This window comes from Sphaerodactylus townsendi, linkage group LG05 (assembly GCF_021028975.2).
Source record: "Sphaerodactylus townsendi isolate TG3544 linkage group LG05, MPM_Stown_v2.3, whole genome shotgun sequence".
NCBI lineage: Eukaryota > Metazoa > Chordata > Lepidosauria > Squamata > Sphaerodactylidae > Sphaerodactylus > Sphaerodactylus townsendi.
The window spans coordinates 4,643,857-4,656,695 of record NC_059429.1 but is presented as its reverse complement, the minus strand read 5'-3'; the positions used below and the strand labels follow the sequence as shown (position 1 = coordinate 4,656,695).

At 46.7% G+C, this 12,839-nt stretch overlaps 1 protein-coding gene across 1 annotated transcript in view; it reads left to right on the top strand.

The window, feature by feature from the left end:
* Positions 1 to 3,176: 3,176 nt before the first annotated feature.
* Positions 3,177 to 12,839, top strand: part of MAP2K2 (mitogen-activated protein kinase kinase 2) — a 30,156-nt gene continuing 20,493 nt past the window's right edge. Inside the window, exons 1-2 of the mRNA XM_048496488.1 lie at positions 3,177 to 3,481; positions 10,634 to 10,844. Of these exons, the coding sequence (XP_048352445.1) occupies positions 3,384 to 3,481; positions 10,634 to 10,844 (309 nt within the window). The 5' untranslated portion in view covers positions 3,177 to 3,383. The remainder of the gene's footprint in view (positions 3,482 to 10,633; positions 10,845 to 12,839) is intronic.

Sequence of the window (12,839 nt, the reverse complement as noted above, 5' to 3'; positions counted from 1 at the left end):
TTATGCAGCCACTACTTTTGAATACACATCATTAAATACATGTTAAATGGGGATAGGAACTCAACCCACAAGAGGTGCAAAGTTTTCATAACGGTAGCGTGGCTGCCTCTCTCGCACACATGCATAAGCACGAGCAGCCAATCTATTTGTGAATCAAGTCCAGTCTCTTACAGGCTGGCCAAGAAGAGAGACAAGCATGAAAGATCCCCCCCCTGCACGCGCGCGCTTTGTTCTTTCTATTTCAAGTGACTGACAGTGCAATCCTAAGCAGTCACACCTATGTAAACCGACTGAAATCTATGGGGGTTTAGGGAGGTGTAAGTCTGCCTAGGATTGCAGTTCGAGAGGTGTTCGGCTGCCATGGGGATGGGGTGCAATGTGCTTGGCAGATGGCTGGCGAATGGAGGAAGAGAGGAACGGAACAGCACAGCGGGTGCTATGCTTCCAAATGGCAGCAATGGGGTGGGGAGAGAGAGTGGTTGAGAAACATGGAAAGGGGCCATTCCTCGCCCACCCCCAAAAAATTCTTTGTGATCTAGCGCCTACAGCAGATATCCCATACTTGGACAATTGGTATTGAGTATTGGGAAGTAAAACAAAGTCCGCGATTGTGCCATTTTTTTAAAGTATTTGCAGGTTGCCTTTTGGCACAATTAGGGGCCTCTTCATCCACGGCCAAAGGCCTAATTAAGAACATAAGAAAAGCCAGCTGGATCAGACCAAAGTCCATCTAGTCCAGCTCTCTGCTACTCGCAGTGGCCCACCAGGTGCCTTTGGGAGCTCACAGGCAGGAGGTGAAAGCAATGGCCTTCTGCTGCTGCTGCTCCCGAGCACCTGGTCTGCTAAGGCATTTGCAATCTCAGGTCAAAGAGGATCAAGATTGGTAGCCATAGATCGACTTCTCCTCCATCAATCTGTCCAAGCCCCTTTAAAAGCTATCCAGGTGAGTGGCCATCACCACCTCCTGTGGCAGCATATTCCAAACACCAACCACACGTTGCGTGAAGAAGCGTTTCCTTTTATTAGTCCTAATTCTTCCCCCCAGCATTTTCAGTGAATGCCCCCTGGTTCTAGTATTGTGAGAAAGAGAGAAAAATTTCTCTCTGTCAACATTTGAAATGTGTGAAATTCAATTTTTGTGACATTTTTACTAAAGAACGTTTTTATTAAAGAACGGGTGTTGTGTAGAAGAGCAAGCTTCGAGTCCAGTAGGGATTTAGAGGCCAACAAGTGGTGATGGAGCAGCTTCAGGGCTTCCGTGCTGGGCACGGGACAGAGACTGTTCTTGTCGCCGTCACAGATACGCTCCGTGTTCAGCTCGACCGAGGCGGATCGGTGCTGCTGGTATTGCTAGATCTTATCACGGCCACAATCTTTTTGGGGTACGGGGCACTGTCCTTCAGTGGATTGTCTGTTTCTCTGAGACGGGAGTCAGCAAGTGTGATGCAGGGACCAAGCCTCCTGGAAGTGCCCGCTTCATTGCGGTGTGCCTCAGGGGGCACTATTCTCCCTGCTGTTATTTAACATCTATATGCGACCCCTTGCTCAGTTGGTGCGGAGCTTTGGGCTGACCTGCCATCAGTATGCTGATGACACTCAGCTCATTCTGTTGATGGAGGGGAGAGCGGTCGCTGCCCCTGCAGCTCTACAGCATTGCTTGGTTGCTGGTTGCTTGCAGCAGAGCAGGTTAAAATTGAATCCATCAAAGATGGAGATCCTTTGACTGGGCCACAGGGGAGGGGGGATTTTCAGCCGCCGGTGTGGGTGGGGGGTCACATAAGCTCGTCTGCTCGCAGCCTGGGGGTCCACCTGGATTTGTCTCTTTCAATGGAGACCCAGGTGGCCCATGTAACCTGGGCTGCATTTTTCCACCTTTGTCAGGCCCCGCGGCTGGCCCCCTTCCTCTCCCCAGCGGACCTAGCCATTGTGATCCATGCAATGGTCACCTCCAGGTTAGACTACTGTAGCTCGCTCTATGTAGGCCTGCCCTTGCGCCTTCACTGCCCTGCCCCTGCCTGGTGGAACACTCTCCCTCCAGCTGTCCGGGCCTGCGGGATCTTGGTAAGTTCCGCAGGGCCTGTCACACTGAGTTCTTCCACGGGGCCTTTGGAGAGGCTGGCCGCTGATTGGCACCCCCCCTTCTCTTTTGCTTAGATCATACGGTCTCTATAACATCGATGGGACCTTCCGTTCCCTTCCAAAGAGGGTTTAGTTGTTGCGTGTTATTTATAAACAAGCACCTTGCTCGTTATTATATATTGAAATGCTGTATTTTAATGGGTTTTTAGTTATTTTAATGCTAATAGAGCCGTGTTCATATATATTTATATTTGTATGTTGTTATATGCTCTATTTGTTTATATGTCTATATTTTCCATGCTGTACACCGCCCTCAGCTCTTTGGGGGAGGGCGGTATATAAAACTAATAATAATAATAATTTTAAAAAAAACCACAAGACTTTCTGAGTATGAGGTTCCAAGAGTCTGACCCCAGTCCAGGGTGTCCAAGTCTGGCCCTCCAGAGGTTCATGGACTACAGAGCCCATCAGCCCCTGCCAGCATGGCCAATTAAGCACTGATCCTAGTGCAGGGGTGTCCAAGACTGGCCCACCAGAGGTTTGTGGACTACAATTCCCTTTGGAGGGCCAGACTTGGACACCCCTGCACTAGGATCAGTGCTTAATTGGCCATGCTGGCAGGGGCTGATGGGCTCTGTAGTCTACGAACCTCTGGAGGGCCAGACTTGGACACTCATTTCGTAGTCTGAAACTCCCAGGTGTGATGTAACTGCTGAAAAGGCACTCTGCACATCCTCAGGAGCTCTCTTTCCCCACCCCACCCGCTGGGAAAAGGCTTTCCTTCCGCCTCAGCCGATTCCACCACAGAATGAAGCCCCGCCCCCGACGCCTATCCTTTCCCCCCGCCTTTTTCACAACTGTCGTTTCCCGGGTACGCGCATGCGCGCACTCTCCGCTCCCTTCCTCTTGCGCGGCAACGTCGGACACTCAGCCAATCAAGGGCGATCTCTTTTTCCTCGCGCGCGCGCGCGCGCTCCCGTCGCGGAGAGGGATGGAATGCATCCGTCCTCGTCTCGGGCGCGCGCTTCCCCCTCGTCTGGACCAATCGGGAGCGCTCGTCCCCACAGCCAATCACGGGCTGCCGGAGCGGGCCCCGGCGCGCGGGCGTATTTGAGCCACGCCCCCTCCTTCGCCCTCCCTCGTTCCGCTCTCTCGCGGGGCCTCGCTCGGAGCAGGCCTCGCAGCCTCGGCCTGGCGTAGCGCGCCCAGCCGCGCGATGACTGCGAGGGGGGCGGCGACGCTGCTGTGGCTGAGGCGGGGCCCTCGCTAGGCCCGAGGAGGAAGAGGCCGCCGTCGCCGTCGCCATGCCGGCCAAAAGGAAGCTGGTGCCGCCGGCCCTCAACATCACCCCCACCATCGCCGAGGGACCCGGCCCCGCCGGGGGAGAGGGCGACGGCTCCGAGTGAGTGGCGGGCGGGCGGGCGGGCGGGCGGGAGGAGGAGAGGGCGCGCTCAGACGGGGGCCTCGGGCAGCGGGGCCTCTCCTAGGGTTGTTTGGCTGGACTGTTGTCATTAACAGTCAGGCTGTTCAGCTCTTGGATGGGATAAACCCGAACGGGCCTCGTTTATTGATGCTCGGGTCATTCGGGTTCATTTTGCTCATGCTTGTTAACACTTGTGTCATTTGGGGTTTCTTTTATTCCTGTGGCTCATCGGCTGCATGTATCACTCGGGTTCATTGTTAATATTCTTATCAGCTGGGTTCATTTTGTTAGTATTGCTTTATTTTTACACTGAAATCTTCATTGTGTATTAAAGCTTCATTGTCATTACCCCTGTTTCCCCGAATATAAGACATCCCTGAAAAATAAGACATGGTAGAGGTTTTGCTGAAGTGCGAAATAGAAGGCATCCCCCGAAAGTAAGACATAGCAAAGTTTTTTTGTTTGGAAGCATGCCCGACGAACAGAACACAGGAAAAATAAGACATCCCCTGAACATAAGACATAGCGCATCTTTGGGAGCAAAAATTAATATAAGACACTGTCTTATATTCGGGGAAACACGGTAAAAGCATTGTCATTAAAGCTTCACAAATACAAGTGCTGAGCAGTGAAACATCGGGTACTGACAAGGCTAAAACGGTATAAAACACAAGTTTAAAACAGGGCGGCATATGAAATCAATAATTAATAAATAAATGAAAGAACGTGACATCAACAGGTTGGAGTGGTGACCTTCAGAAGCTCTTTAGCTTGGAGTTATCGTTTATTGATATTCATATTATTGGGGTTAATTTTATCCGTATGGTGATTATGTTAGTAGGTTATTCACGTGGCATGTCAGTGTTCACATTATTAGCGATAATACAGTTGCTGGTCCATATGTTAATAACGTTGATATTGACCATGTATTCTTTGTTACTGGTGATTGTTATCATTAATATGTGCCGTCCGTTTGACTGATAATATCAGGGTTGTCCTTTATATTGCCAATAGTGAGTGGCGGGGGGGGGGGGCAGTGTGCCATTGCTCATTGAATAGGGAAGAAGTGCTTAAAGGGGACCTTTATTAGTATTAATGTTATCATGGAAAGCACCTGATAAGACTTCAAAATAAGATTTCAGATGTGTATGTCTGTTAAAGCAAAAATAGGGAGGAGTCTTGTGACACCTTGAAGTCTAATAACATTTTATTTCAGCATAATCTCTCTTTTTTTTAGCTTAAGCCGAATTCTTCGTATGCCATGAAACCTGCATCATGGGAAGTGGGCTGTAGTCTCCACACATCTCTGTCCCTCCATCCCAGACATAGATCCATCTCTCCCTTTGAAATGTTTACTTCATTGTTCTCAGTGGTGAGCCAAAGTTGCTCTCTCCTCCGTTTTATTATAACAGCCCCATGAGGTGGGCAAGGTTGAAAGTCACCCAGCAAGCTTCCATGGGCAGAATATTTGTCCATCATACCTCCTAGCCCGCCTAGTGCATTGCACTGAGGTTCTGCAGGAATTAAAAATTATTGGGAGTGATGATATGAATATAATTCCTATCAGAATTATGGGTGATCTTGAGATTGTCACATTGCTATGGAGACGCCCAATAATATGCAACTTATCCCTGAAATCAGGCTCCATCCCTGAAGACTGGAAGATGGCCAATGTCACACCAATCTTTAAGAAAGGATCTAGGGGGGACCCGGGAAATTACAGGCCAGTCAGTTTGACATCTGTTCCTGGTAAATTAGTAGAATCTATCATTAAAGATAAAATTATAAAACATGTAGAAAAGCAAGACCTGCTGAGAAAGAGTCAGCATGGCTTTTGCAGAGGCAAATCCTGTCTTACAAACTTACTAGAGTTCTTTGAGGGTGTAAACAGGCATGTGGACAGGGGTGAACCGGTGGACATTGTCTACTTGGATTTCCAAAAGGCTTTTGACAAAGTTCCTCACCAGAGACTGTTGAGAAAACTCAGCAATGAAGGAATAAGAGGGGAAGTCCTCTTATGGATTAAAAACTGGTTGAGAAACAGGAAACAAAGAGTGGGTGTAAATGGGAAGTTCTCACAATGGAGAGATGTCGAGAGTGGTGTCCCCCAAGGATCCGTTTTGGGACCAGTGCTCTTTAACCTATTCATAAATGACCTGGAAGTAGGGGTGGGTAGCGTGGTGGCCAAGTTTGCAGATGATACCAAATTATGTAGGGTGGTGAGAACCACAAAGGATTGCGAAGAGCTCCAAGCGGACCTTGATAAATTAGGTGAGTGGGTTCAGAAATGGCAAATGCAGTTCAATGTAGCAAAATGTAAAGTGATGCACATAGGGGCAAAAAATCCAAACTTCACATACACGCTACAGGGGTCAGTGCTATCAGTCACAGACCAGGAAAGGGATTTAGGCGTCTTAGTTGATAGTTCCATGGGAATGTCAACTCAATGCATGGCAGCTGTGAAAAAGGCAAACTCTATGCTGGGGATCATTAGAAAAGGAATTGAGAATAAAACTGCAAAGATTGTCATGCCCTTATATAAAGCAGTGGTGTGACCGCACTTGGAGTACTGTGTCCAGTTCTGGTCGCCGCATCTCAAAAAGGATATTAAAGAGATAGAAAAAGTGCAGAGAAGGGCAACGAGGATGATTGAGGGACTGGAGCACCTTCCTTATGAGGAGAGGCTGCAGCGTTTGGGACTCTTTAGTTTGGAGAGGAGGCGGCTGAGGGGGGATATGATTGAAGTCTACAAAATTATGCATGGGGTAGAAAATGTTGACAGAGAGAAATTTTTCTCTCTTTCTCACAATACTAGAACCAGGGGGCATTCATTGAAAATGCTGGGGGGAAGAATTAGGACTAATAAAAGGAAACACTTCTTCACGCAACATGTGATTGGTGTTTGGAATATGCTGCCACAGGAGGTGGTGATGGCCACTCACCTGGATAGCTTTAAAAGGGGCTTGGACAGATTTATGGAGGAGAAGTCGATTTATGGCTACCAATCTTGATCCTCTTTGATCTGAGATTGCAAATGCCTTAACAGACCAGGTGATTGGGAGCAACAGCCGCAGAAGGCCATTGCTTTCACATCCTACATGTGAGCTCCCAAAGGCACCTGGGGGGCCACTGCGAGTAGTAGAGAGCTGGACTAGATGGACTTTGGTCTGATCCAGCTGGCTTGTTCTTATGTTCTTATGGCGGCTGCTGTAAATAAAACATTTGGGGTTTGAAAATTATAGAGTGAAGGAAAACCGTGGAAGTAAAGAATCTCCTGCTTAAATGAAGGCAGGTGAAGAAGGCATTAAACTTTTCAAAGGGGGAGATGAATCTATGGCGGGAGGGAGATGCAGGGTGGGGATGGATTATATGAGACTTTTAAAGGAAGTGTGTGCATGTGAGTGTGTGTATATACGTGTGTGTATCTGAAGAAGAATGAAGGGTGTTTAAAGAAAAGCTGTACCGGTATTCCCATCGGAATGAAATTTACTTTTTTTATTTTGAACATATTTATGCCATCCACCTAATCAGCATTTTCACCATTATATTCCCGTAATTATTATCAAAGGTATCACTAATTGAGTGGTATTCAGTGTTATGGAAATGAGGAAAAGTAAGGGATGAATTGGAGGGATGTAGAATATCGACTTGCATCTGTAGACTGAAAGGGAGAATGGGTATATGGAAACAGGTGGAGGAAATGGAGCAACAGAAAAAGGTACAGCAATATGTTCTAATGATTTCCCAGTTATTTTTTATAAAGAATGAGTATTACAGGTGTATTTTACTGTGGTCAGTACCATGCATACAGCTTATTTAACTGGTCGCTATCAACAAATACCTGCACAATTGCAATACTGTATTTATGGAGAATATGTCCCTGAGGATGTAACGCGCTACATTTTTTTCTGTCCATTATATGCAGAACCAAGGGTTCAATTTTTAAATAAGTGGTTCTTGGACAATGGGAGTCTAACAGATGTGAAACAGCAAAACTCCTATCCGATACGAATCTGCTGACTTCCTAAACAGTGTCGCACGTTTTGCTGTAGCTGCTAAAAAGATATGGGCTAAATATGCTGAAAGTAAGCAAGGCTTAAACATGTAGTTTCTCTAGTAAGATAGTTGGATTAGCTCGATTTTAATTTCTTAGCATGTGATATTGTATGTTTTTGAGTTACAATTATATCCATATTTGATTTTTTTTAACTTTGTATCTTGTTTTATATAGTTGTCAGGGATTGTAACGGCCTGTGGCCATATGCAGTAAAACAGTGGTGGCGAACCTATGGCACAGGTGCCAGAGGTGGCACTCAGAGCCCTCTCTGTGGGCACGCGCAAACAGAGTTCGTAATGTGGGGGGATATCGTCCCCTCCCATCTAGGCTGGCCTGGTTCGCTGGGCTCGATTATTAGCATTAAACCTAAGACCTAGTTTCGGGGAAGAAGTGTAGGTCACCCTGTTAAGCGCTGTTAAACTGATTTTCATGCAAAGAACTAAAACGCGATCCTTTATCTGAGAGTAAACTCGGTTGCTGGCATGGGGCTTGCTTCTGAGTAAACCCTCCTAGGGTCGTGATTCACCCGTTGGAAGAGTTGCACGGTTGCTTCAAAGCAAAGCCAGTGACTACCACCAAGCTTACTCCTGAGTAACGCACGCCTTGGAGCCAACTGTTTTTTTCTAAACTAAAACCTCAGTATTCAGGTTAAATTGCCGTGTTGGCACTTTGCGATAAATAAGTGGGTTTTGGGTTGCAATTTGGGCACTCGGTCTCAAAAAGGTTTGCCATCACTGCAGTAAAATGTGGCTGCGGTCAGTATCGGCAGTGCAGGTTGAGGGGGGTATTGATTGCTGCTGGACCGATTTGGAGAGGGAAGGCCAATGCAACAGGACCTTTACTGTGGATAGCGGATTAGTTAAAATCCACACGTCGAAGAGGAGGGGGAAACCTGGATAGTTTACCAGCAAATGAATATTGAGTTAGAAGTAAAGGAGAGATAGAGGACTTCTCTTGAGAGCAGAGCAACCTCTGAAGGATGCCATGTATTTGTGGGTTTGGGGGAGGGACACAGGAAGCTGACAGCTTGGGGGGAGGGTATGCATGACAACATGTTCTTTTGAGGAACAGAACAGCTAAGATTGGGAGGCAGCTGTTAATGAAGCAGGATAGATGTCAGAGGAGGGGGGAATGTATTGCACAGCCAGAACACATTATAGACCACAGAGGCGTTTTGGGGAGATTTATAAGACCGGGGTGGTGGTGTGGGAGCCTTGGAAAGAGTGGGTGGGCTTTAGTGAGGGGTGGGTATGGGAAAGAGAAGGAAGCTAACAGCTCAAGGGTGATGGGGAGGTGGTGAAACCGAGTGTTACATAGGAAGGCCTTTAATTTATAGCTCATCTTTCTCCCTGTTATTCAAGGCAAATTCCATTCATGCATCATAAGACATCCAATTTATGGTTCAGTAGGTCTAGGATTACACAGTGGGGAGAACAGTGTATGAATATGAACCCACAAGGAATCTGGAGGGTGCACAGGGAAGAGCAGAAAGAGTGGGAAACATGGATCCTTGGCTATGGCTTGGAATTTACAGTCCATCTCCTCTTCTTTGTATTGTCAAAGGCTTTCACGGCCAGATTCAACTGGTTCTGGAGGGTTTTCCGGGCTGTGTGGCTGTGGTCTGGTGGATTTTGTTCCTAATGTTTCGCCTGCATCTGTGGCTGGCATCTGCAGGGGTGTATCACAGAGAAAAGTCTGTTTCTCACTTTTCTCTGTGCGGTATAAAAGTGGAATAATAAATAAAATAAAAATAAAATAAAATATATGCAATACTAACATTCCCAAACCTAAGGTAGGTTTAGCGATTTAGCAACATACTGTACATCATTTATAACTTAGCATATACAGTTATATTATTTGTCACATTTATGGAATTCAAAAAGTATAAATGTGCCAGAAAATTACAAAAAAATACAAGTCAAATTCCTGGTACTTGAGAATTGCAGTCTGCTGTTCCATGACATGCATTGGCACATTTTTGTCATCTGAGGTGGGAAAAATGTTGAAGATAGTAAACAAACTATGCACCAAACAGAAGAGTATATTATTATTTGGACATAAACTGGTAGGTAGGTAGAACTGCCGCCATATTTGGTTATTGAACTCTATAAAATTGAAAACAGCGGATTTTTGTGAGTTATCACACACATTGTATCTTATTGTTGACAAAGTTACTTATATTCAGAATAAAATCTTGAAAATGTTATATGTGCATGAATTAAACAATGAGTGATCCCTTTTCCTTCGTTCCTCTCATTACAAAAGGGAAATAAAATCGCTTTTTGCAGTGTACGCCAAAATGCTCAAACTTTTGCAGTGTACCCCAAAAGAGCCTTCAAACTTTTTCATCCTGTTTAAGTTGAGTGAGGAACGTTATATTTATCAAAGGATTTAGGTCATACTAAAAGAGAACATGTTTCATAGGAGGCTTTTTCAGTGATCCTCAATTTGTCCATATTTCTGCTGGGGGAAATTGCGGGGAGGGATTGTCAGGCAAAAAAATGTCTCCCCCATTGTTTTTCCTGGGGCAGCGTGTGTCCATTAATTAGTTCGGAGCTAGTTTGAGAGCTGTGTGTGTGCGCGTTATCAATAGGGTGAATTGGGGCTGATTTCTGGAGGAAATTAATTGCGTGTCTGAATTTTTCCCCTGGACTTTGGGTTAAGGCACACCAGGAGTTCAGTAGAGGATCCAGGCAACAGGAGTCCAGGGGATTGGGAGCTGTTTGTTGGCAGGGTAGGCTGGGTCCTATGTATATCTTAATGAGCAATAAGTGTCACCTGGCTACACAATTTGGTCCTTCATGGGACTGTAAGGACAAAGTGTGTAACTTCTGTTCTCAGAGGTGTCGGTAGATTTACTCATCTCTTCTTGTTGTCCTCTGATAAGAATGCCATTAGACATCAGCTGCCTGTTTCTCACGCCAGGCTCAAGGATCCTTCCAGGTCCTAGGAACAGCAGGGGCAGTTAAAAGCCATACTTGTACAAAACAAAAATGCTTTGGTAGAAGCCAGAAGGGGCCAGATCAACCCTGACTCACACAAGCCCAATGGTTCTTCCCCCTGCTTTTCTTCAGAGCACATCTCGTTGACCTCCAGAAGAAACTGGAAGAGCTGGAGCTGGATGAGCAACAGAAGAAGCGACTGGAAGCCTTTCTCACTCAGAAAGCCAAAGTTGGAGAGCTGAAAGACGATGACTTTGAGAGGATTTCGGAGCTGGGAGCCGGCAACGGCGGGGTGGTCACCAAAGTGCAACACAAACCCTCAGGGCTCATCATGGCACGGAAGGTGAGATGGGGGAAAAGGGAAAATGTTCTCCTGATGAGTGAAGCAAAGGCTCTGGGGTGCTGAACAGTGAGGCAGCCAGTACAGTAAACCTGCAAAGTCACAAATACCCTGTGTCATTTCTTGGCAGGGTTCTGTGGTACCTTGAGAGTGGCCATGTTTTGCTGTGATCCAAGAGTTTTCCTATAGAAGCCTCTCCGGAACAAATACTTAAAGATGCTCACATGATAAAAATGCCATCAGTTTCAGGTGCCTTGCTGCTGTTCGGTGGCAGATTGTCATGATTTGACTGATCTGGAATCTGGTAGCATCCCAGTAGGGCAGACGAAGGTTATCTCCCATTGCCCTAATGTTGTTGTTTTGTTTGTGGTTTTCTACTGTTCTAATTGCCATCATTCTGCCTCCTGTACAGTTCATTAAAATCAAGATTGCATCCAGAAAGGCTTACATTTCTGTGACTGTGGCTCAGGCTTTGCTCCATACCCCTTAATTGTATAACTACTTCTGTTTCTTAGCAAGGAGGGGCAGGCTTTTCCTAGAACTGCAGTTCTGTGATATGAAATGTCACGATTGCTGCAGTTTGCTGTTCTGTAGAACTAACGAAGGTAACAGGACCCTCAATGGGACCTAGTGACTAAGCATAGGCCTTTTGTGCACTTGTGATTTGCAGCGCAACTGTGTCCTTTGCAGTGGGGTCTGCCTGCATTTCCTTGTTTACACGCAAGGAGGCACCCCTCTGCTTCTCCCAAGCCTAGCTGCCAGTTTGCCTGCCCCATGCTTCTGTTTCCAGGTTGGGAGGTTGTTTGCTGCCTGATTGCAGTTTTTTAGACTCTGTTTCTATGATCTATCGCTCGTAGAATCAGAAGTACCCAAATTAAAAAAAACAAAATGGAGCCCCATTGATCCCCTGGAAGGTCTGGTGGAACTGCTCCTATGTGGGTGGGGAAAGGTGAGGTGGAGCAGAAAAACCAAGTAAAGCAAGACACCCTCCTGCTCTGCTTCTCTTTCCCTGCACATGCAGGGTAAAAAAAAATGCACTTTGCCCGTTCTCAGAAATCGCAGGGCTTTTCTGATCTGTGGCGTGGTGAGTTCTGGAGAGGGGGGAATACACGTGCAATGAAGAATCTGACTCAGCGGTTCTGTACACTTGTCCCAAAGAGACCAAATGTGTGCAAAAGGCCACACAGACTGCCTAGACCCTGAGATAGAAATTATACCTTGTGATTGGGGTGCTGTGTGGTTTCCAGGCTGTATGGCCATGTTCTAGCAGCATTCTCTCCTGACGTTTCGCTTGCATCTGTGGCTGGCATCTTCAGATCCTCTATCAGATCCTCTGAAGATGCCAGCCACAGATGCAGGCGAAACGTCAGAAGAGAATGCTGCTAGAACACGGCCATACAGCCCGGAAACCACACAGCACCCAAGTGATTCCGGCCGTGAAAGCCTTTGACAATACCTTGTGATTGCCTGGGACCCAAGTGTTATGCTGCATGCTTAAAATTCTCCTGGCTATCCTGTTCTTTCAGTCTTGCTTCTATAGCTGATGGCAGTTGAAAGAAAGAAGGAGAGAGCAGGGATGCCATCCTGCCTGTTTGTTTGTTTGTTTCTCTTGTCTGCTTTTGAAAATAGGGAGACCAGAGGTGGTGAGCTGGGCCTTTCCATTGGGAAGAGAGGGTAGGGATGGGTCTCAGGTGGCTTGTCCTGATTTGCATCTAGCATCCAACCTGTGCTTATCAGGTGTCAGGTCTTGGACTTCTCTTGGAGAGCTCTCCAGTGAACAGCATTCTGAGGCCTCCCCTTCGAGCAGCTCGTTGCCTTGCCCAGCTCAGCCTTGCAAATGTCCAGTGAATGGGAGGCAACAGGACACCTCTGCCGAGAACTCATTAAGGCTAGGGAGGAATATGAGAGTTTCTTGGGCAGATGCCATAGCCCAGGACATGACGTTGTGTCTCTACCCTAGTCAAGTTCTAAGTTGCAAGGGTAACCCGCAGGGACATA